General features: G+C 45.3%; 1 protein-coding gene across 3 annotated transcripts in view; it reads left to right on the forward strand.

Annotated features, from left to right (window-relative positions):
* zfr2 (zinc finger RNA binding protein 2) overlaps positions 1-23744 on the forward strand; it is a 24437-nt gene continuing 693 nt past the window's right edge. Inside the window, exons 1-19 of one of the 3 annotated variants that reach the window (XR_014905137.1) lie at positions 1-62; positions 4799-5045; positions 5245-5362; positions 6497-6724; positions 7266-7612; positions 9141-9329; positions 9577-9832; positions 11051-11238; positions 11532-11651; positions 12190-12335; positions 12740-12866; positions 12972-13174; positions 13315-13483; positions 15675-15849; positions 18846-18934; positions 20333-20428; positions 20690-20801; positions 20927-21024; positions 22016-23676. Coding sequence is in view for 2 of the 3 variants with exons in the window: in XM_085348589.1 (XP_085204715.1) it covers positions 10-62; positions 4799-5045; positions 5245-5362; positions 6500-6724; positions 7266-7612; positions 9141-9329; positions 9577-9832; positions 11051-11238; positions 11532-11651; positions 12190-12335; positions 12740-12866; positions 12972-13174; positions 13315-13483; positions 15675-15849; positions 18846-18934; positions 20333-20428; positions 20690-20801; positions 20927-21024; positions 22016-22189 (3132 nt within the window). In the remaining variant the exon portion in view is untranslated. Of the gene's footprint in view, positions 63-4798; positions 5046-5244; positions 5363-6496; positions 6725-7265; positions 7613-9140; positions 9330-9576; positions 9833-11050; positions 11239-11531; positions 11652-12189; positions 12336-12739; positions 12867-12971; positions 13175-13314; positions 13484-15674; positions 15850-18845; positions 18935-20332; positions 20429-20689; positions 20802-20926; positions 21025-22015; positions 23677-23744 lie in introns of those variants that run through there. The other 2 variants (XM_085348589.1, XM_085348590.1) reach the window with 2 other exon arrangements.

Here is a 23744-nt window from a genome sequence, read left to right on the forward strand (position 1 = left end):
GATGCCAAGATGGCTGCAAGCAACTATTTCGGCTTCACACATGGTGCCGGTCCACAGTACAGGTAATTCATGTGACGTGGGTTGGTGTCAGCGAGCGCGTTGAGCCGCAGGTGTCAGCTGCCGAGGTGTATCGGCGGAGACACGGTCACCCGTGGGGTTTCGCTGCGTGGCAGCGCAGGGATACACGGCTAGCTTGACCCGCTTGGTTCGGTTAGCTAACATTAGCTGGCCGAGATCGCAGGCCAGCGCTTGCAGCTTGACATTAGGTGAACCACAGCGCTATACAGCTGCACCAGTTGGTTCGATGCTTCAACACTTTCTGTGCTGTAACATAATTAAACGGGGTCAGTAGAAAGAAGTGTTTTAGCCGGGTAACGAAACCGAGCTGGCTGCAGCTGTGACGGGTTAGATTTTGGCCGGCGTTTAGGATTAAAGAGGGCCAACTCTGATCTGACACCACTGACGGTCTTGTATCCCCAAACGTCATTCTCTGACTTCTCTGACATGCAGCCATACAGAGCAAAGAGGCCCTCGGAAAAGCAGCAGCAGCATTTGCATAATTTGGCTAAGTTTGCCTGCTTAATTTAGCCTTTGAATTTGACAGGTAATCAATTAGTGATGTGATGGAGCCATCATCCTGCGGTTAGTGAACTGTGAAGGTTTTCATGCCTTGTCTGTTGTGCTGCATTAAGCCAACAAACCTGACAAACCGGACTGCTTTCCTCTGCGGCCTCTTTGTGCCTTTTATACCTGTATTAAAATTCACCCCTGTCATTCTCTGCCACCAGCACTGATAAAATATGCAGTATTTAACCTTATGCTGCACACCACATCTGTGCTGATAAACTGGTTATAGGCAGGAGTTACCAGTTCACTATGCTCTTCATCACGTCAGGGCAGTGATCCAAACATCTACAGCACACTCACAGGCCGAGAGGAGTCTCCGAATATTTTGACCTGGATTTAGGGCAGCAGTGTCGTGCCCGACTAAAGACACCGAGTTGGGTTCCCAATCATTTTTGGGGAAATCTGTGGGAGCACATGGTGTGATGTTCTTTAAAGTTTTCTCTAAATTTCTGGCAGAAGTCGGTTGATTCAGACCATTTGACGTGCAGACATTTTTTAAAGTTTCACTAAATAAACTGAGCTTGCAGCAGTTTTCTTTTGGCTGTGTTGAAACCTGTTTGAAGGGCTGTCAGGAATTCCTCTGTCAAGAAACACACAGAGCTTTTGTTTTGTACTTTTAATTAAAATCGTGCTATAGATTTACACGTGTGCTCTTTTGTGACCTTACGAGCTGGACCAAATCCTGCTCTTCACAGATTTTAATCTGGCCCACCCGTTACTTTAGCTGCTTCATAATTTAGGTCGTAGCTGTGTGTCGTGAACCTTGCACCCATGCGAGACTAAATAGACAGGCGTGCTTCCACAGCTTGTGCAATCTAACAAGCTGACTAACAGCTGAGTCTTTGCAGAGCCCACAGCGTGACCCTCCACACATTTGTGCTTGTGTGTGGTTTCAGTGCCAGCCCCGAAACAAACAAATGAAAGGCTGGGACTTTCTTACTTCCCAAGTCCTGGGAAGTTTTTTACACTTCTTTGTGCGTTCCCTCACAGTCATTCCGGTAGTTTCTGCAATCTCCCTCCAGGAGTTTGTTGACATCCCTATGTCCCTATGTCGAGTCCCTATGTTGCGACTATGATTACTATTCCTTATACTAAGGTGTTAATTGATATTCTCTCACTGATAAATAAAACAAACTGCAGTGAAACGTAGCTGGAGATGCACAGGAGAAATTGGCCATTGTTTGCACAGCATGTAGCTACATTTCCAGGGAAGTGCAGGTCGGGTTTGAGTGGAGCTTTGACTGCAGCGAAAGCAAAGTTTCCACTGACGTGGGAGATGGACTGTTTGCACAGAGAGTGCTGTGTATCTGTTTGCTGTATTTTCAAAGAATATAATTCACATGGCTGGTTTGAAGTTTGAACCCCAAACAAACAAAGATAAGGCGTGACAGACGGATGCGTGCAGCTGCAGCGCTGTGAGTCTTTTCCTAAACTAGTCGCATCGTTTGGAGCAGGAAAGGCTGGCTGTACTTTAGTGTACATCCAGTTTCTGTACTGCACAGTTAATCCGCCTCATGAATGTTTTTGCGTTATATGAAACCTTCTCCACAGGCTGCATAAGACTTGCAGACAAATCTGCAGAACAACATTAAAAATTCATTACTTTGCCTGGATTTATTTATAACATAAAAATATCAGTGAACTGTATAAATATGTCACTGTTGCTCAGGTCCTCTGTGTGACCATTAGTGACAATGAATGTGACACCTCTGCCTTTAAGGCATCATTTAATTTAAGCCCACTAATGTTCTCGTCCAGACTGACACTGAAGGCTGTCAGCTGGAGTCACTGATGTCATTGCCTATAATTACTGTGCCTTCAAAAACATGCAAACATGCTGAGCAGCCATGCATGTATTTTAAAGTGATTGGTAATGATACAGATTCAAGATTCTTTATTTGCCACATTCATAGTTATAGGAGTACAACATGCAGTGAAGTGGATCCTGACACGCTCCTCGACTGTGCAAAAGGAGAGAAGGACATTATATACATTTAGTGAATATATACAGGAGGACATTATGTGCAGTAAGTAAATGAATTATGTACATTAAATGAATTAAATAAATAATTTTAAAAAATCTGGAAATTTACATTTGAAAATCTGAAAAATGTACATTGTGCAAGTGGGTGTTAAAGTGTCTAGAAGAGTCAGGCTGGGGTGTGTTAGAGGAGTAAGTGCTGTCTCAGTCACTTATGGATGCTGAGGGGGGGTGGGGGGCATGTTCTGGTTTAGGACCTGGATGGCTTGAGGATAGAAGCTCCTCCGGATGGCGCAGAACCTTCTGCCTGTTGCCGGGATGGGACGGGTCCTTCAATAGCTGAGCTGCTGTAGTTCAGCATCTCCTGGTGTAGGTGTCCTGAAGGGAGGGGAGAGCAGTCCTGCAGCAGTGTGCCGTACGGGTCACTCTCTGAAGAGCTTTTTGGTTCCCAAACCAGGATGCGATGCTCTGTGTGAGGATGCTCTCCACAGCACTTGCATAGAAAGTCCTGAGGATCACTGGAGAGATCCTGAACTTCCTCAGTTGTCGGAGGTGGTACAGGCACTGCCGAGCCTTTTTGGACTGGACCTGATGAGATAAGAGCTAAGAATCAATATCCATCCATCTTCATCCGCTTTATCCGAGGCCGAGTGGCGGGGGCAGCAGCCTAAGCAAAGAGGCCCAGACCTCCCTCTCCCCAGCCACCTCCTCCAGCTTATCCGGGGGAACACCAAGGCGTTCCCAGGCCAGCCGAGAGATATAATCTCTCCAGCGTGTCCTGGGTCTGCCCCGAGTCCTCCTCCTGGTGGGACATGCCCGAAAACCAACCCCAGGAGGCACCCAGGAGGCATCCTTGTCAGATGCCCAAACCACCTCAGCTGGCTCCTTTCGATGTGGAGCAGCAGCTGCTCTACTCTGAGCCCCTCCCGGATGGCCGAACTTCTCACCCTATCTCTAAGGGAGAGGCCAGCCACCCTTCGGAGGAAGCTCATTTCTGCCGCTTGTATCCGCGATCTCGTTCTTTCGGTCACTACCCACAGCTCGTGGCCATAGGTGAGGGTAGGGACGTAGATCGACCGGTAAATTGAGAGCTTCGCTTTTACACTCAGCTCCCTCTTCACCACGACTTAATATCCATATGATGTCATAATACTAGAATCTGACCAATATTGGATTTTTAGTTACTAATATTTGATTTAAAAAGCTAAAATTGTCTTTTTTTTCTTTCTTTTTTTGAGGTGCACAGTAATAAACAGATTTTCATTAACAAGCACTTGTTTACTCTCTCTGTCGCTTCTCAGTCAGCTTCTTGTTTGTGGCCTCTCCAGATTCAGCAGAACAGCTGCACAGTGCCCTCTGGTGGACCAGCTGTGCAATGTCAGCACTCATAACAAGGTTGAAGGGTGTTTCCCCGGCTCCTCTTTTCTCATTTTCTAAAACACGATGCAGACATTGCAGCTCGGTCTACAGGGATGCATCACAATATCCGTGTTACTGCAAGAGAAACAATGAGCTAAAAAGGCAAAATGAATAAATAAATCATGAATTACATATTTATTCACCGCACTGTGGTTTCAGTGAGGGTGTGTATCATTATTCTTTGCTTTTCGTCAGGTGGCTTTTGAGTCTGTTAGCGCTCGGATTAGTTTGTTCACTGTAATCATCAATGAGAAGTATTCTGTAGTTACTTCTTAACTGTGTTTGATTATCATCTTTATTTCTGCTGTAATAAACGTTTCGGTTTAAATTCATCTCAGCGTTGTTGGTGCTGCACAGCGTGCTGACTCCAAAAACAAAAATGCAGTTTAGCATTTAAGCGGTGCCAAACGCAGTGAGGTGCATGCTTATGCATACATGTAAAGGCATGTATGTAAAGTAAACTGAGTAAAATTATCACCACTGTGGTCGTGACCGTGCTTTTTGCATATTATTAATGAGTCCTGCTGTTTCTTGGCTGCAGTTTAAATAACTAAGATAAGTGATAGCGGTTTCCTTTTTGCACCGGATGTTGATGTTAGTGACTCACCTCTGTGGTCTGTGCTTCAGCTAACAAGGATATTTTGGACTGAATACTTGGTTTGTCACGTTCCTGTGGTAAATACCTGACAGCGTGGGTGTGACAAGATATGTCAGAATGTTTTGAGTCATTTAAATGTCGCGTCTTCCTTTCTTCCCTCTCCCGTCCTGCAGTACCCAGCCTCCACCAGCTTACTCCCATCCCTCCACAGCGAGTTACAGCGTCCAGCAGGCTCCGGCTGTGGCTCACGCTGTGACCGCCTCATACTCTCCAGCTCCGGTCCAGGCCGCCCGGCCTGTGGTCTCGGCCCCTTACCCGGCCTACCAAAGCCACCAGGCGCCCCCGGACTACACCTACAGACAGCCCGATCCCCCGCAGCCAACCACTACCCCACAGACGTACCAGGTATACTCAGACACGGTCAGTTTCTTTGCGCTTCTCTTATGATTTCTGCTCTTCTGTTTCATTTTGCATGCCGGATTTTTGCAAAGCAGGTTTTGTTTTGAGGAATTTTAGAATTCAGATGATTTAACCTGAGAGAGAATCTGTGCACGATTAAATTGTCTGCATTGCTCAAGTTTTAATATGTGTGGGTTGGATGCTCTCTTGTGAACACCAGCAGGACAACTACAATTACGGGCGTCCTGCTGCAGTGACTACCTATGACAATAAACAGTACTACCAGACGAGTATAGCAACGGCTCAAAGGACGCCTACAGAGAGTTACTACCAGACTGGTGAGTCTTTTTCATTCCCAGTGTCCAAACAGTGTAAAATGAGTTGATTTCTGCTTCTTATGGACAATAATATTAGGTTGGTGCATGTAAACCAGCTGATTTCATTTTAAACCATCTTTGCCTTCCCTGCAGGGAACCTGTGATTATTTTTCTTTGCTATGATTTCTCACTTTTTCAACTCTATTCATCGTCTGGGAGAACTTTTCATGACACATAGCCTGTTACGTTCTCCACGATTAAAAAGGTTCAGCGTGGAAGTTTAACCTCATTTGGTTTCAGTGAATAAAGAAACAAAGATCTGTGAATAAAAGAAAAGACTGACTGGTACAGGAAGTTGACCAGTGTGGTCATTTTTTTTAATATAGCATGTTGTGTCCAAGAAACACGAGTCAGGCTGTGATCTAACGTAGCTCTTGATGCCCTTGTTACAGTTTTCCTTTTAAATAAGACGTCGATATCAGTCACAGTTTCTCAGTTTGGAAGAATAAAGTCCAGCAGCTGAGCGAGTTCTGCTTCTTCTTTGGTTCGATTTTCGGTGCAGCGGCTCGATTGGGAGCAGCGTCCTGTGACTCATCAGTGATACTTTAGTCTAGAAATGTCACGAGCCTTTAGACTTTTGATGACTGCTGGATGCTGCTGTGGTGGTGCAGCTGTTATTGATCGTATGAACAGCATCTTCGGATCCCTACAAGCTGTTTTTCCTTCTATAAATGTCCTTCAAAACCAGATAGCAGCTTTCGATGGCTCACATACATCCCCTGAGCTCCTTCGAGTTGCCGATAACCTCGGCAGCTTTATTGTCTTTATTTTGTTCCTTGTCCCTGGAAATCATTGAAGCAGAAATGTATTGATTGACTCTTTGTGAGCGTGGCACAGAGATGAAACGCCGGATGTGATGCAGAACAATGCCTTATGCCCGATAAGTGCCTAAAACGTCTGCACTGTTCTCTGTGTGCACGTCTCTGCCACTCATTTGTTAGTGAAATGAAGATCCTGCCTGCTCTGCCAGAAACTCTCTTGAACACGAACTCTATGACTCATATCCTTCAGCTCTCTCTGTCCTTCCTCTCCACCTGTGCTGCTGCTCCTCTGTTTTCCTTCACCCCTCAATTCTGTCGCATTTTTCTGTATCAGTAGGAGTGAAGAGTGCTTACAGTCCAGCCACCTCCACTGTGTACAACCAGCCGCCTCCCCCCCAGAGGCAGGTGACAGCACTGAAACCCCTCGCCCCCTCCAGCTCTGTGTCTACCAGCTACAACATCTACCCAGTGTCCACGAGCGTCCAGCAGCCTCTAACGCCAGTTTCGTCGTACACGCTCGGCTCCTCGTTCAGCTCCAGCGTCGCAGCCACCTCCTACTCAGGTGACGTCAACATCGGTTTATAGACGCGCTTTAAAGCTGCTAACATTTCAGCCAACTTGTTGTTATGTCTTTTTATGTGTTTTTGTTACAGGTAGAACTGAACAACGATAAGCTATCGGCTAAAGCTAGAAAACCTGTTTAATTAGCTGCACGTTTAACTGTGACTGCACACAGGCTCGTGCTAATTCGTGCTGAGTTACATACAATCTGATATTACTCATCAAAGCTGAAGCTCAGACATGTTGGATGTGGAAAACAAGAAGCGAGGTAGAAGCTAATGTAGCTGACAGGGAAACACGGTAAATGTTACACAGATTATTCAAATGAAAGCAAACTCAGACTAAATGATTTTACAGTGAATAAATTTTTGCCTTTCATTGGTGGATGATGTGTTACATCACTGACATCTGTAAAGCTGAAGCTCAGATGTGAAAGCAGAGTGGATGAAACTGAATGCAGCTTATTTCCTGAATGACTGCTGACTGTTTGACCCATATCCTGCTTGCTTTCGTGTCCCTCTCTCTGCTCTCTCACCCCTCAGGCATTAGCTACTCTGGTTATGATTCAGTCGGCTACACCTCGGCATCCACCCCCACCTATTATCAGCCGCCCCAGCAGACTCTGTCCCAGCCGCAGCCGCAGCCGTCACAGCAACCTCAGCAGCCGCAGCAGCCGCAGCAGCCGCAGGCCCCCGTTCAGCCGCCACCCAAGCAGCTGACCAGCTCGTCCTGGAGTAACTCGGGCAGCAACATGGTGACCGCTCCGACTGGAAACGCCTACAAAAAGCCCACGTTTCACCAGAGCAAGCTGCAGAAGCCCAAAGGGCCTCCCAAGCAGCCGCAGCTTCATTACTGTGACATTTGCAAGATCAGCTGTGCAGGCCCTCAGGTAGGCCATCAGAAATGAGGAAAACATGTTTAATTTTGTGTTTCTGAAGCTTCCCTGATGTGTTTTCAGTATTTTCGACACGTTATCTGCGGCGGCCGCACGGCTCTATTAGATGAGTTATTGCTGCTGTTGTCGTGACTATTTTGCTGCCTTCTTATAAAGGACCTTGAAGCTAGTAACAGATGTCCTCCTGCTACTCTGGAAGTCTGCAGTGAGCTGGAGCGCCAGTAGGGCCAGTAGAGAATATGTTCCTGTCCCAGTGTTCAAGCTTACGGAGGCTGCTGAGCAGTGAAGTTGTGTAGTAGTAACACAGCGCCAAATAGGAGCACCTTATTACCGTATTTCCCGGACTACAAAGCGCACCCGAATATTAGCCGCACAAGCTAAAATCAGGGGAAAATCCTGTTTTGTACATACATTAGCCGCACCTGACTAAAAGCCGCAGGTGTTTCAATGTTGACTCATCATATGTAAGAGAATATGCACAAAGCGAATCAGGAAAGAGATGGCTGTTTGGAGACACACCCCTTTTATTAATATTTTGAAAAACAAGTTATGGGTACATATTTGCATAACTTTTTAGGTATATGTACAAGTAGCGGTAATTACAAGTATGAAACATGTACTGTGCTTCATAAATGAGTAACAAATGTAGTACATAACAGTAACCTACAGCACACCAGAAAAATAGATTCAGACTACCTTTTAGGCTCAGGTGCAGTGACACGGCTTTAACAAGAAGAAAAGTCAGTCATTCACCATCTTTCTCTTCTTCCTGCCACTAAAACCACCAAAGTCCTCTCCTCCAGTGTCAGAAACGAACAGGCTCAGGATGGCTTCGTCATCCACTCTCAGCTTCTCTCCTTTGTTGTCACTTTCAAAACCAAAGAAATCCTCGTTGTCAGTGTCAGAGTCGAACACCCTCAGAAGGGCCGTGGCGGTGTCCTCCTCTCCATCATGCAGCAGTCCAGCCCTTCGAAACCCGTTGGTGATCGTGGATGTTTTCACACTTTTCCACGCTGTCAGATTCCACCGGTGGAGTTGGGCATAACTTGCTTTTCGCAAGTTTATTGCCGCTCGTCATCCAGGCCTCCCGCTGAACGCGTAGCGCTACTTTGAAGTTTGTTTTTCGCGCTACTTCGTACGGCACTACGTTGCCTGGCGGATGGACATGTGACCAACATACCACTCTTGAACCCCGATCCTTCCGCCAGGCAACGTAGTGCCGTACAACAGCTGAACAAACAAAACAAATCGTCTTACGATATCACAAAAATCACGGACAATCCATAGAAAAGCCGCACCTGACTAAAAGCTTCAAGGCTTGTGCAAAAAGTAGCGGCTTATAGCCCGACAATTACGGTAATTCTAATTTATATAATGCCTTGTATTAAATCACTAAAATACAAGCAAAAAAAGACGTTAGAATATTAGCGTTTGCTTCAAAGGTGTATATCAATGAAAGCGTCCACGACTGTTTTAGATGCTTCGTGTTGTTGACTGGCTTCATCTTTATTTACTGCATTAGACGTACCGGGAGCATCTGGAGGGCCAGAAGCACAAGAAAAAGGAAGCAGCCCTAAAGTCTGGAGGGCAGACGGGGCCCAGCAACGGCCCCAGAGGGGTCCAGACGCAGTTACGCTGTGAGTTATGTGACGTCTCCTGCACAGGAGTGGATGCTTATGCTGCTCATATCCGTGGGTCCAAACATCAGAAGGTACGCATCCCTGTGGGGCTTTTCTCCCCATCTTTCTGTCTGTCCATATTTGCTGTTATTAAAGGAATAAAATAAGCAGCTGACATGCTTTCAGTAGTGATCGTGACTGTGGCGTACACATGTGATGTTCCACTTGACCTGCCAAGTCCTGGAACAAAACCTCCCAGAGGGATTTGGGGTGGGATTAAGTATCAGCAGCCTTAAATGGGTCTGTCTCCTTGTGTCTGTCTTTGTCGACCTCGGAAAGGTGGTGAAACTTCACACCAAGCTGGGGAAACCTATACCTTCCACTGAGCCAGTGTTAGTGAATTCTACTCCAGTTGTCACAACCACGACAGCCGGGAAGCCTTCAGTCCCCTCCTCCTCCTCCTCCTTGTCCTCCTCCACTTCTGCATCGACCACTGCAACTCCTGCTGCAGCTCCCAAACTGGTGGCTGCAAACAGCACGGCTAAAACAGCAACACCAGTCAAGAAGCCCCCGCCTTCCAGAATAACTGTCATTTGTAAGTTTGTTCAGCTGTTATAAAATGTTGGATCTTTAATATTCAGTGTTCACTAATTCAGATGAACAGTGCACACTTACCTTAAGAATGATAATAACAACAACCATAATAAAAATAATTCAAAGGAAAAACATTTGCTTTAGCAGGTTTGTCTGGTTTAAATCTATATTTATGTTTTGGGTGATTTCACAGATGATCTAAGTAGCGCCTCTTCATCGACAGCATATCTGATCCATCTTTATTACTTTAACACCCCAGCACAGGACCAACGAGCTCTACAGGAAATACGTTAAGACCGACAGAATAAAACAAAACAGTAAAAAATAAAACTAGTGCTGCACGCCGTCAACGAGCTAACCGTGCTAACGCGTTGACGCCGTGCAGCCCCACGCATGGGGCGATCCGCGCTAACTCGCTAACGGAGATTTGCCGCTTTAATGCAGTTATGGTGTTAACGTCATTTTAACGAGATTAACGCTGACGGCATTAAATAAAACACATAATACATAAAAATTAAAACAGCGCTTTATTTACAAATAAGATAAAATCAACTAAAATAAAACTAGAACTAAAAACCAACATCGCACCAGGAGCCATAGGTCAGGGTGGTCTCCTCTCTGCAGGCAGATCGTACCAGCATAAACAAAATAAACTGAAATGCAATTTCACACTGAACACGTTTGCAGTGCAGCTGCAACTGTAGTGTTTAGTTTCTATAAATCAGTAAAATGAAGTGCAGTCTATTCATGCAGCTGTGGGGACTATTTGTTTTAAGCAACTTGACTTAGACGGCGCACAGCGCTGCGCACATGACAAAGGCACGCTATGCAAACAATACGATGACTAGAACCTGTAAAAATAAACGATGAGAATAAAAACGATAAGATGAGGAAGATTTAACAGCTCTTTAACGGTTTGCAGAGAAATGTCACCTGCAAGGACAGAAAAGGATAATTCTGTGTTCTCTTTGTGGTTGCGTTAAATTAGTTCACATTGAACGATGTTTAGTGTTTATTAGTCAGTCGTGTATCTCTCCATAGCCGTTTCATTTAACGCTTGCTTCTTGGATATCCTTTCTTAGTAATTCCTGTAGTTGTGAAACTGTTGTTAAACTTGGGGATCAAACTGGAAGTAGAAAAGCTGCGTCTTCCATTAAACGAGCCTCGAGTATGCCTTCAGCGACCTCCTGAAAGTGTTAACATTTGCCCTGCTTCACAGCCAATAAGCCAGCCAGCGCTGCAGCTGCAGCAACAGCAGCGGCGCCGGTGGTGGTGGCTGCAGCCAAGGTCGAGGAGCCTGCGCAGCCGTCAGTCCAGAAGATGGAACCGCAGAGCGAGGATGAGGATGGAGACAGAGCTGGAGGCCAGGGAGACATCCAGCCAGTGGGACACGACTATGTAGAAGAGGTAGGCGGCAAAAGGGTTTGATGGCAGTCCAGTGACGGACGGCAGCTGTGAAATGCTGAGGTTATATTTACCAGCTTTGTCCTGCCGGCAGTTTCCAGTCATCATGGGACACAGCAGCATTCGGGTTAACCAAGAGATCTCTAATATTAGTGAAGGTGATTGTTGTAGCAGTTATCAGGACTGACATGGAGCCTAATTGTGACAACATTACACGTCATTTCCCGTTGTTATGAGCTGCATTTATAAAGGTTTCATTACTGTTTCAAACTCATGCCAGTTCTCTTCGTTTTCAGGTTCGTAATGATGATGGAAAAGTGATTCGATTCCACTGTAAACTGTGCGAGTGCAGCTTCAATGACCCCAACGCGAAAGACATGCACCTGAAGGGAAGAAGGCACAGGCTGCAATACAAGGTAGAAATAAAGAGCATTGCTGAGCCAAAGCTGCATATTCTGGAACAGAGTTTGACAATCCTCACTGAAACCATGTGTCTGTTGTGAAGTAATAGCACACGCTTAAATGACAGTTTAGCTGTGATTCCCAACCAGCTCCGCTGAGATATGCCAGGGAATTTTCTTTATGGATGTTTTTGAGCACCAAATATGATGTGATGGATTCCGACTGAGCGAGACTGTAATCTAATCTTGTCAGCCACAAAGTAGCATACCCTGCTGTCTCTGCTATTATAACGGACCGTCGTTTACAAAGTGGACATGGGGTGGTGCTAAAGAGAGAGCGCTGAGGTATGAAATCAAATGAGGATCATTTTCAAATGTATTTGTATGAAATCTGGTTCTAAGCGGAGTCGTTCCATCTCAGCTGTCCAGAACCAAACGGAGGTTTAAGTCCGTTATGGAAACTTGAAATGGAAAGAAAAACGCTGTCGGGTAATCTGTGAAGAGACAGAGTAGAAGAGAACATGTTCATCACATGTTTTCTGTCCCTCTGTAGAAGAAAGTGAACCCGGAGCTTCCTGTGGAGATCAAACCCAGTAACCGGGCCAGGAAGCTGCAGGAGAGCAAGCTGAAGAAGCAGAAGCAGAAGGCGGTGCTGAAGCGGCAGAGAGATGACGAGCAGCGCTGGCACATGGAGATGAGGTCAGAGTCAGACGTTAGCCTGGGGGGGGCACGCGTACAGGTAAAACCAAAGAGGATGTGCCAAATTTGAGTAGCTGACTGGCAGATTTGCATGAATGCGTGGAAAAATGTAATTTTTTCATCTTATTTTTACACTCGTATTAAGTTTCTGATATCACTGACCCCCAGAGAAACGTTACAGTGAAATCAGACTTTTTCAGATTTCATCGTTTCACCCGATTAAAAAGTTCCCTGTTCACATTCTCAGGTTCACTTCAGCTGAATCTTAGGCGATGCTCTAGATTTTGGTGCAGGACTTTTTATAAGTCTGATGTATTATTAATGGCAGACAGAGCGTGCGCCTCTGTCCGCTGGAAAAAATTATTCTTGACGAATGGCATTCGAATCCTTTCCTCCTCCTGCAGGCGATATGAGGAGGACTTGTACTGGAGGAGAGTGGAGGAGGAGCAGATGTACTGGGGGGAGCAGAGACGCAGGATGGCACCTCCACCTCTGATGAGCCGCCCCGGGATGCCAGTGCCCCCTCTACTGGTGAGCATTGAAACAGCATCTTTGTTGTTCATCTGTTACCTGGAAAAACAACAACAACAAGAAAAACAAGATCTGATTCCACTTCCTCCTCCCGTCTCGCTTCAGTCTTGTGTGCGTCGTCCTGACTCGCTCGACGACCGCCACATCATGGCCAAGCACTCCACTATTTACCCAGTGGAAGAGGAGCTGCAGGCTGTTCAGAGGATCGTCTCCCACTCGGAGAGAGCCCTGAAACTGGTGTCAGACTCTCTGCTGGAGAAGGAAGCACTGACTGATGATGGTGCTGCTGAAGGAGGAGATGAAAAAGGGTAAAAACCTGGCAGATAATTCCCATTTATCCAGCATGTGATTTTTATTTATTTATTTTACGTGCTGCGCGTTTCTAATAGTTCCCAAAGCAGAAGAACAGAAACAAATCAAAGCCTGTGTCTGTGTGTCTGCCTGGCAGGACCGAGAGCCCGGCCCGGCTGCTGAAAGGCGTGATGAGGGTGGGAATCCTGGCCAAAGGCTTGCTGCTTCGCGGAGACAGAAATGTGGAGCTCATCCTGCTGACTGCAAAGAAACCCACCATCTCGTTACTGAAGAGCATCGCCAAGCAGCTGCCAAAGGAGCTGGCGGTAAGCAAATCTCACAAAAGACACGCTTTAGGCAACGGTTTCATCTTTCTGTGATGCGTGGGACTTTGATCCTGAGTTATTTTGACAGTTACTGTATGTGGGATTAAAAAGCAGAACAGAAATATTTCGATATGCAGTCGAGTTATCAGGCGCTGTGGATATTTTATTGTTTGTCATCACTGACTTATGACTTTAGTCATAAGGCCTGGACCCTGAGGTTTCACGGTTGTGCAAGAAAAAGACAGAAAACCGGAAGTTTTCACTTGTAATAGTTTTTGTTATACAAGAGGAAACGAGGTTTTAGCAACTCGAATACCAATCCCACTGCAGCTCATCAGGTACAGAGCAGGTGACTGTATGCACGTGTCCCCCAGAGCCAGAAAAAAGAGCAGTTTGTCATCCACACGTACAGTCGTGATAAGAGGAAAGTACACCCGGGCCGCGGTTATACTTGTCAGGACGTAATAAAAATCCTCGTGTCCTTAGAGGGATGAGCAACAAAGCGTGTCGTAGTGCATTGCGTGTTCTTCTGTTTAACAAAAATGAAATTAAAATGCAGAAGCAGAGTGTGGAAACATGTAGGACACCCTATGATTCAATCATTTCTGTATGACTGTCAGTCCTTTACGTCATTGTAGAGGCATTTTGGTTCACTCGTCTTTCCAGCATCGCTTCACCTCATTGAGGTTTGTGCACAGCTCTCTTAAGGCTAACGTCTGTGCACCTTCTCTTGTCGGTCATTCTGCTCTTTGGGTCACTGTCCTGTTGCACGACTCCAATATTTGGGCAAGCTTTGGCGGTCAGGCAGACGGCGCCAATCCAACACAGCCGACCGAGGTGCGGTCCAGTTAAAAGACTGTAATAAAATACAAAAAGACATCTTAACCAAGAAGGAAAGTAACAGTACCGTAAACAATATTAACACCCACACTCTCAGTTTGGGGACAGCAAGGAGGGACAGGACAGCTGATCTGAGAAACCTTTGTGGGGACGTATATCTGCCCTCATGGTTTCCTGGGTGCTGTGGCTGCGAAACAAGCCCAAATCATCAGCTGCGTTTAACAGCTGGTTTGAGGGGCTTTCGCTGATACGTTTGGTTTTCATCAAACACGGTGCTGTGCATTGTGGTCAAACGCCTCTGAGATAATTCGTTCCAAGTCATGTGGTTTCCTCAGACGCAGCGTTGCAAAAAGATTTTAGAGATAAGAGTCTCCTGGCAACCTGCACTCAGTCTTCTTATAATTATACTGACACAGACTTTAACATTTCACAAGCTGACTCAAGCCCGTAGAGTCTTGACGTATGAATGTATTCGAGCTCCTGGGACGACTGTGATGACGCGTATGAATGCTTCATACTTGGCTAATTATTGTGAAAGCAGCGAGGGTGGAGTAAGATTTCCACGCACAGCTTCTGCATTTGGATAAATGTTTTGTTAAATAAATACTGACACTGAGTAATATGTGATGTCATTCTGAGATTGTGTTTAAATTAAGACCTAATGACCAGATTAAGTCCTGATAAGTGAAGCTGTATAAGCTAAAGAAAGTGTGCTTTTATTTTTAACGTGACTGCACGAAATTAAAAACGTCTTTGCAGCGAGAATTTAACGAATGTCGCGTTAAAGAGTAAAGCTTTCAATTCGTTCAATTTCAGAGACACAACTTTGTGGCGATACTGTGTGATTTGTGGCTTTGGGGGAGGTCCTTTCATGTTCACGGCCGAGCTGCCAGAGGCCGAGCGGGAAGACCAGTGTGCATTTTTAAATTGTTGCTGCTTTCAGAGTAACGTTCGCAAGACAGAGGAAACGAGGTTGCGATGTGTTGTAATTATTCACCATTTCTTCCTCCTGCTGTAGCTGCCACGAGTGTTTGACTGCAGGTGCTTTTCACTGATCTTTAGACTTACTGCCTGGTTATGACACCTGAACCCTACAGAGTGAGATGGGACTTTTCTTCCTTAGCAGCCCCTTTCTTTTAATAAGCATTATGGCTACAAAGTTACTGTCGATGAACAGCTTTTGAGCTAAATAAGGGAACTAAATTGTCTTGAAGGGGACAAAAAAGAAAGAAAGAAGTCGAGTTAAAATATTTTAGTCCATCCCTGTATTACTGCCAAACAAGGCTATTCATTGTCCCTACGCCACTTCTCCTCTGTAGTGAGTAATCCCAAGTGTCCTTTTAACCGGCAGACTTTTTCTGAAGATCAGTATGAGGTGCAGGCTCACCCCGAGGAGGCGAACATCGTGATATTTTCAAGCAAGGAGCCCAAAATGCAGGTGACCATATCTCTCACCTCGCCGCTGATGAGGGAGGACCCTGCTGCTGAGAAGGACAAGCAGGCAGGAGGAAAAGCGGCTGAGAAAGGTTAGAGAAGCCAAAGCTTTCAGTACCAGACGACCAAATGTTGGCTATGTGTGTAATACACTTATATATAGAGACCCCGCCCCCTCCCTTTCCACCCAATAGCAGCCTGAATTTTTAGGCTTAAAAATTACACAAGAATTCATGTGGGACTTTTAACTAAGCCCACAGTCGAGATTTCTCCTTTTTTCTGTCTTTTCTCAGCCCCTGAAATAAGAATTAAATCACACATTCATTTGTCCCACGCCTTTCATTTCCCCATTTTTTTATTTTTTATTTTTGCAGCTGCAATAGTCCCCAACTTCTTTATTTCTTTTCCACAACATGGGAACCAAAAGCCGGGCTCTCCGACCTTTCTGTGCCACTGAGCTGTGTGTTTATCCTGTGAACACATGCTCAGATAAAACCTTCAGGGAGCTGTCCAGATAATGCCCAAGGATGGAAACGGTTCAAATAAACGTTTACAAAAAGCCTCACGTATACACACCGGTGCAGTTCTGCTTCTCTCGCCGTCTTTGCGACGATACCACTGAGGGGATTTTGAGGTCCAGCGACTTCCCGTTCCCTCGCGTCTCATCCTTGCATCATCGTGTGGCATTATCGATGATACGGTGCTGGAGTGTCCTTTCGCCGCCTCACAATGATCGAGGAATTTTAAGCTGACATTAGCGAAGCGTTGCATTTATTTCCCCCCACAAAACAACAAAGTTGTCTAAGATCATTGTGTTGCAAACACTCCTCCACCCGCTCCAGTAAATGTCAGCATTGCAATGTGTTTTTTCACATTTGGAAAACATGTTAGAGATGTTTTCTGTGGCCGCTGTCTTTTGTTTTTTTGTTTGGGTTTGTTGATCAGTGCATCCGATTCTGTATCAGCAGACCTGGGCAAGCCGAAGGCTCGTCTGAAGCCACACTGGAGTACACATACCACTGAGAAGTTCACCCACTTTTATGAAGCTTCTCAGAGGAGGATCGCCCTCCTGTTCACTGACACTGAGCTCCCACTCTGAGAGCTGTGATAAATGTGGGTCTGTCTTTCGAGGTGGTATGCGAGTGTAGACTTCAAAATAAAAGTTGCTTGCTTTATGTTCTGCATTTGCCCTGTGAGAAAGCTAATCTCCTTTGTTGTTGCTACAGTTCTAGTGAACATGGAAGTGTGGAAAGCCCCAGTATTACTTCATTACAGCCATCAGTAACCTCATCTGGAGTGCTCTGGAGAAGACCACCATGTGTCATTTTTAGATGGCTAGTCTTAAAAATGTCCTCAAAATTTCTCCACCTTTTTTGTCCTTTTTCTTTCTTCACGATCTAAATCCACCACAGACACAGGCTCCGTCACTCCACAACTAATTACGTTCATCTTCTTGTTTTTGTTGTTGTTGTTGTTTGCTTATTGACGTTGATATTGTCCTAAAATATGAAGTGAAGTGACAGTCCTTACTTTTGTCCCTATGGCTGCTTGATTACTTAGCTATAAAGACAATTAGGACAGATTAAAGGAAACCAAGCAGTGCGGAACCAAAGTTGAGACATTTGTTACAGAATGATAAACTTTCCAAACTAAAGTTTGAGTTAAAAAGTTCAAAAAGATATAATCAGACACTTTTTTTTTAGTAACTTTTTGTTAGTCATCCAACGTCAAAGGCAAACAGGGGAAATCCAGCAGTCACAGCTCCGAGTCCATCATGGAAAACTTCTAAAAGTCTGGTGATCACTGGTGGGAGTGTGCTGCACTTTGACTGGATTTTGCTGTTTTTCACTTTGTGCCAGTTTCTCTCACTTCCTCAGTTTGGAAGATTGTTAATACTTATTAATATTACTGAATAATAAGACCGCTGTCTGATCAGGACTCGAAGAAAGACACAGATTTGTGTTTAAATATTTTCTTTTTCTTGTAATTGTAGCGAGACAGAATTACACTCACTGGCCACTTCATTAGGTACACCTTTTCTGCTGCTCAACGATACAAATATCTAATTAGCCAATCATATTTAGAAACTCAAGAACGGGGAAGACAGGTGACTTAAGTGACTTTTGAACAGGAAATGGTTTTACTGGTTTGGGCATTTCACAAAGTGTTGATCTGCTGGGATTCAGCAGTTCTCTGGGTTCTCAGAGAAATGGCCAGACTGCCTCGAGCTAACAGGAAGCCAACGCTAAATTTAAAAAAACAAACGAAAACCAAAACACGGTGTGCAGAAGAGCACCTCTCAGTGCACATTACGCCCCCACCCCATTAGGCTGGTGGTGTAATGGGGTAGGGGATATTTTGTGGGCGCGCTTTGATTGCTGCTTTCAGCAGAACATGACAGCGAGTGCATGGTACTCAAATAACCTCCATAACCATCAGATTGCAGTAGAAGTAGGGCACCTTGAGGATGTGGTGCAAAGGGAGCCACCTCGTAAATGTGCACCTGATAATCTGCAGCAACTGTAGCAATGTTTCCAGCACATTAGTCAATCTATGCTATGAAGAGTCGCGGCTGAGCAAAAGGGGTCCAGCGCAGTACTGCTGAGGTATACCTAATAAAGTGGCATGAGTGTATGTGCAGGGGGAGGAAAACCAGCTTCGGTGGGCTTTGTAGCATACAGGTTTTTTTAATTCTCCATGCCTCAAAGTCCACCAGAGTTTCACCAAAGACAGCAGCACTCGGACTGTGAGCGTACACAAGTCGGCATTAAACTGAGCGGGAATTAGTCGTCATGTAAAAAGCATCCTTTGGATTTCCTCCTGGTTTACACGTGCCTGTATTCTTATTCGATGCCTCCCTTCTCATTCATCTTTCCCCCTCATTCATTTTCTCATCCATCAACTTCAAACCAGAGAATTTAAGGACTGATGGAAATGTTTCTCCTTGTGAGGTACTCTCACTCTTACATCTCTGATCAGTGACTGTACGTCAAGAGATACAACACCTACACTTAGGTAGTGCAGTCAGTATGTGGGCTTTGCGCTGGTTTGGCTGTAAGTCATGAAGTCAGTACGTTATCTCCTACAGATGTGGCTGAGAAGGATCCTCCTGATCTCCTGAATAAGAAGAAATGCCTGGAATATCTAGCTGCTCTGCGCCATGCTAAATGGTTTCAGGTATGTGTGTGTGTACGTTCAGTTTCCCTTTAACTGTTCTGATAAGCTGTGCAGTTAAATGAAAGACACTTAAAGCAGCTTTTAGTGATTATGGCCGTGGTGAGTGTTTGAAATTAAGGCAGTTGGACTTATTTTTTGATTCGCGAAGAGATTTTCACGTGTCATCCGAGCGGCTCCCGAGCGGTCCCCTCTGAGAGTCGTTGATCCACAGTTAATCATGTGAGTCGTCACATGATGAGCCGGTGCATGAAACAAAATCTGGGTCATTTCCGGTTGCGGCGGTCAAGGTGTGTGAGACGTTTCCCCACGCTGTTTGTAAGCTGCTGAGGTCACATGAGCGGAGCTACGAGCCGGGATTGAATCGCCTGTTTTTGTTTTCAAGCACGCGAGGCTGCCACCCAGGCTTTTCCCATGACATGCCGTTATCTCTGAGCTATGTTCATAAAGGTGCTGGTGAAACAGATTGTGAGATTTTGTTTCACCGGTGGTTTCTGGTAAGAGGAAGATGCTGCCAGCCCACTGGCTGCTCTCTCTGTGGTTTGTGCTGCTGTTTCGTTACTTCTCAGGTGCTTCACATCGCTCTGTGTTGTTCCTCTGCAGTGATAAGTGTTCTAGTTTCTGTTTCATCACAGGAGTAATTCTGTTTAACCAGATAACTTTACCATGATGAGACATTTTCTTGGTTTGACAGACTGTATCTTTGGGCAAAAGTCCCATCCTTCCTTTATCACAGCAGCTGTAGTTGCAGAAAGAAAAGAAAAACAAATGCAGGGTGCAGCGTCTGAGCACGCTCGGTGTCTGCGACAGATGAACAGGTACACTTGGTCCAGTATAAGAAGGGAAGGTGATTCTCTACAAACGGCTGCAAGAGGCTGTTGTTGCGATTCAGAGCTTTACCGAGATAACTGAACTGTAATGGAAGCATTCAGACGTACAATGCTCAGAAATTGCAGAAAACCCATAAGCCACACCTCAGACTCTGCAGGCCTCACTCAGCATGTGAGACGTTAACGTTCATGACCGTACAGTTAGAAAAAGTGTGGTACGGCTTGTTTCGAGAACATTTCTTCTCTGCAGAGAGAACACGAGCTTAGCTTTGCAGCGTTGCAGACCATCGAACATCGAGATACGTTGCACCAAAAATTCCCACGCAGCAGACTTACAAAGTCATACAGAAAGCCACCACTTCTATTTATTGAAGCTAAATATGTTTCTACAATCTACTGAGTCATTGCTTTTAGTTTTTTTTGTTAAATAAGTGATGACTGTGCAATATGTCGCGTTGTTGTCCATCTCAGGTTGCATGTAAATAATTTAGAAGCTGATATTTTTATTATATCCTCAGACATCCTTTTGAACATGACTGCATAGGCTTTTTTGTCTGCTTTGTTTCTGGAGGCTCGTGCCAACGGTCTGCAGTCCTGTGTGATCATCATTCGGGTGTTGAGAGATTTATGTCAGCGGGTTCCCACCTGGGGGAAGATCCCCTGCTGGGTAAGTGGCTTCGTTTATCCTGTTTTTGCTTATTGATGAGGTTTTCTCTCTTTCATTTGTCTTGTTGTTTGTCTGCTTGGTCGATCTACGAAGGAACATTATGCAAAGCATGCTGAGCATTCATAACTCGGTCAGACTCGATTGGACTGTGTGGGAGGCGATAGTTTCAAATGTCCTAAGCTGGTGTTTAATGGACAGGCAGTACGACAGTATACACGTGACATGTGATGTCTTCTTCCATTTGACTGTTTCTTCTTCCAGGCGATGGAGCTGCTGGTGGAGAAGGTTATCAGCAGTGCCACAGGCCCACTTAGTCCAGGGGAGGCAATGCGCAGAGTCCTGGAGTGCATCTCCACCGGCATCCTGCTGCCAGGTCACACACACACACGCGCTAAGGAAAGCAGTCGATGAATGCCACGTGCAGAACTTAGTCGCATTTGCTTCCCTTTGAGCTGCTACAAAATAGCGATTAACTCTCTTTCTCCTCCCTTCACTCAGATGGACCAGGTCTGATGGACCCCTGTGAGAAGGAGCCAACAGATGCTTTGGAAAGCATGGAACTTCAAGCGAGAGAGGACGTCACTGCCAGTGCACAGGTACCCACACACAGCTGTACACCTGAGACCATCATAGGCACTAACAAGTAGGGATGGGAATTTAGCGAACCCGATTCCAATATTGATTCAGTCCCTTCTCGTTGTCTTATCGCTCCGCTTTGAGAGTCACCGTTGCTAAGCAACATATCAAAAAGACGTTGCGTTCATCATTCATGCAGATTAACACAAATCCCTGTCCTAATGAGGACACACGTGTGACCTTTGTCTTAGCATTTAGGTGGGAAAACGCAAAGCAAAAATAAGAACCAGCACAAAGACGCTTTAATGCGATCGCCATGGCGATTCTACTTTAGCAACACCAACAGGTAGAAGCTGAGCTGCAGCCCGGGGTCGGCGTTCGCTCAGCTTTTACTCTGGGTTCTTGGCTAGCTTAGCGTTAGCATGCCGTCTGTGCAGATGCTTGCAAAGAGCCAACGTTGTGTGTGTTAGCAGTACGATGCAGTTGTTTCTGTCCTGGGTTCAGTTTGCCATTGTGCTGTCGTCCCTTTGTGCAGTAAAAATAAAAGTAATGTCCATATTTTTCTCCTCTGATGCGTCTGAAATCGACTGATTGTAGCACAACTGGAACCAGTGAGCAGGATTCACAGGCAGGCAGGCTAATAAGTCCAAGGAAGTAGAGTACTGGATTCCCATTCCTGCTCAGACTTCTCATGTTCAACCCCACTGCCATAAAGAACATTCAGGAAGTTGTTCATAACATCCTCTGTAAAACTAATAACTTCTCGTTCTGTGACAGGTGAACACACCTGTGTTTCTCTATTATACCTTCATGCTTTCTTATTGTGCATATTATATATTAATGCAATTTGCACGACTCTCACACAGTATCAGTCTCACTTTTTAAACGTAATTTTTACTCAATTTTCTGTTTTATCACTGTTAATTATGTATAAGCATCTCTCATAGTATGAGGCTCTTAGTAAGCACTTTAACTTTGTCTATCTATCGATTGTATCCTCTCTGTTCCCAGCATGCTCTGCGGCTGCTTGCTTTCCGTCAGATCCACAAGGTCCTGGGCATGGAGTCCCTGCCAGCATCCAAGGCCAGCGCACGTAACCGCAAGCGTCGACGGGATGTCAGCGAGACGGGCGAAGGCGAGGGGGAAGGCAAAAAAGACAAGAAGGAAGAGGCGGCGAGTGCTTGACCTCTGCCTCCGGAGCAGAGGCATTTACTAGTTTAGAGACTGGTAGAATGTCACAACATTAAACGTTCTTTCTTTTCTCGAAAAACAATCTTAACACGCAGCTATACACGTACAAATATAACTTTGACTCTACATGTTACACATCTACCCTTAAACTGTGGGGGATGAAGCTTCGGAAGGAGGGAAGGGACTGACGATTGGTTGCAATTCCTTCTGATTTCAGTGTGCGGAGTGAATAAAGGGAGTAAACTCCTTTTTTTACACGCAGTATACGAACCACCACTAATTTGTGTGCCGTTGTGTTGTTTGCTATGATGTTAAAGCCTCCAGTGCAGTTTAAACATCAGCACCTTAAACTTTATTTGCAGCTTTTCTCCGTGAAGAAAAAGCTGGACGCTGCTGCTCTTCGGGCGAGTTCAGTTTTATCATCCCGACTCTTGAATTAACACTGGTGCAGAATATTTGCTGCTGAAACTGGTTTCTAAGATTGTGAAAAGTGGGCAGGAAGCTTTGAAACTGTGAGGGAGGTCAGATAAGAGTGAGCGAGCACAGTACATGAAGTGATCTTTACTTTGCTTAAGGGTAACACACAAAAAAAATCCCCCTGTTTCCAAATAAGTCTAAAATAACCGGCCCACCAAAGGTGGCTTTCTCTGGTGATAGTTAATCTGCCTCTGAAGGGAGAAATCTTCCTTGGTGCAGTTCAGTAGCATGCTGAGGGACTGAAGCACTGTATGCAGCCATAATTGTATAATTTAAATAATATTACCTAGTAATCTTTTTTCTTCCAGAGTATGGTTAGAAGAAGAGAGAAAATGAGACTGAATACTTACTGAAATGACTAAATCGTTATAGTCCTTTTGACTTTCTTCCTTGTGCCTGCCTCATGTTATGTATTACTGATTAAGAGGAACAATTATGGGTTTTGTCTGGTTTGAATCTTGATGAGCGGTAGGTCACAGAGACAAAGGAGCCGACGTTTTACGCACCTCTGGCTCAGAGTTGATGCGCATTTTTAGTTTTATCTTCATTTACCAACAGCATCACAGTATGCTACTTGCTTATTTTATTTCCGAGGGATGCTGCGGTCTGTTTTTTGTATTGTTGAAACGGGAAGCGTGAACCTCTCTGTCCTATTATTTGAATGTCTTTGTAGTGTTGCCTAAAGTTGAGGGGAGATACTAAAAATAAAGAGGAAAAAAACACTCTTCGGGCTTTTTCTGTCTTGTGATGTAATAAAAAGCGTCGCTGTGTCTCAAACTGCGCTTTCCTAAATATTGAGGAAGTGGTTCACGCGGACATTGAGCGCGCGCCACCGCGAGCGCTCACAAGGCTCTGAGATGTGAATAAAGACGAGGAGCGGCTGCGGACGGGCTGGAGACGATGAAGAAATTCAGCCGAAAATAAGTTTGACGGAGAGTGCCCGCTGAGGAGGCCTGGAGCCTGGTGGTTTCTCCTGCTGACAGGCTCTCCCCAAAGAGCCGCAGGTACTGAAACATTTATGCCGACGAGGACTCGGACGGACGGCGCTGTCTGGGCGTTCATCTTCTGGCTT

The sequence above is a fragment of the Diplotaxodon limnothrissa genome, linkage group LG23, assembly GCF_057381915.1.
Source record: "Diplotaxodon limnothrissa isolate DT_005_m linkage group LG23, D_limnothrissa_male_GT1.1, whole genome shotgun sequence".
Lineage (NCBI taxonomy): Eukaryota > Metazoa > Chordata > Actinopteri > Cichliformes > Cichlidae > Diplotaxodon > Diplotaxodon limnothrissa.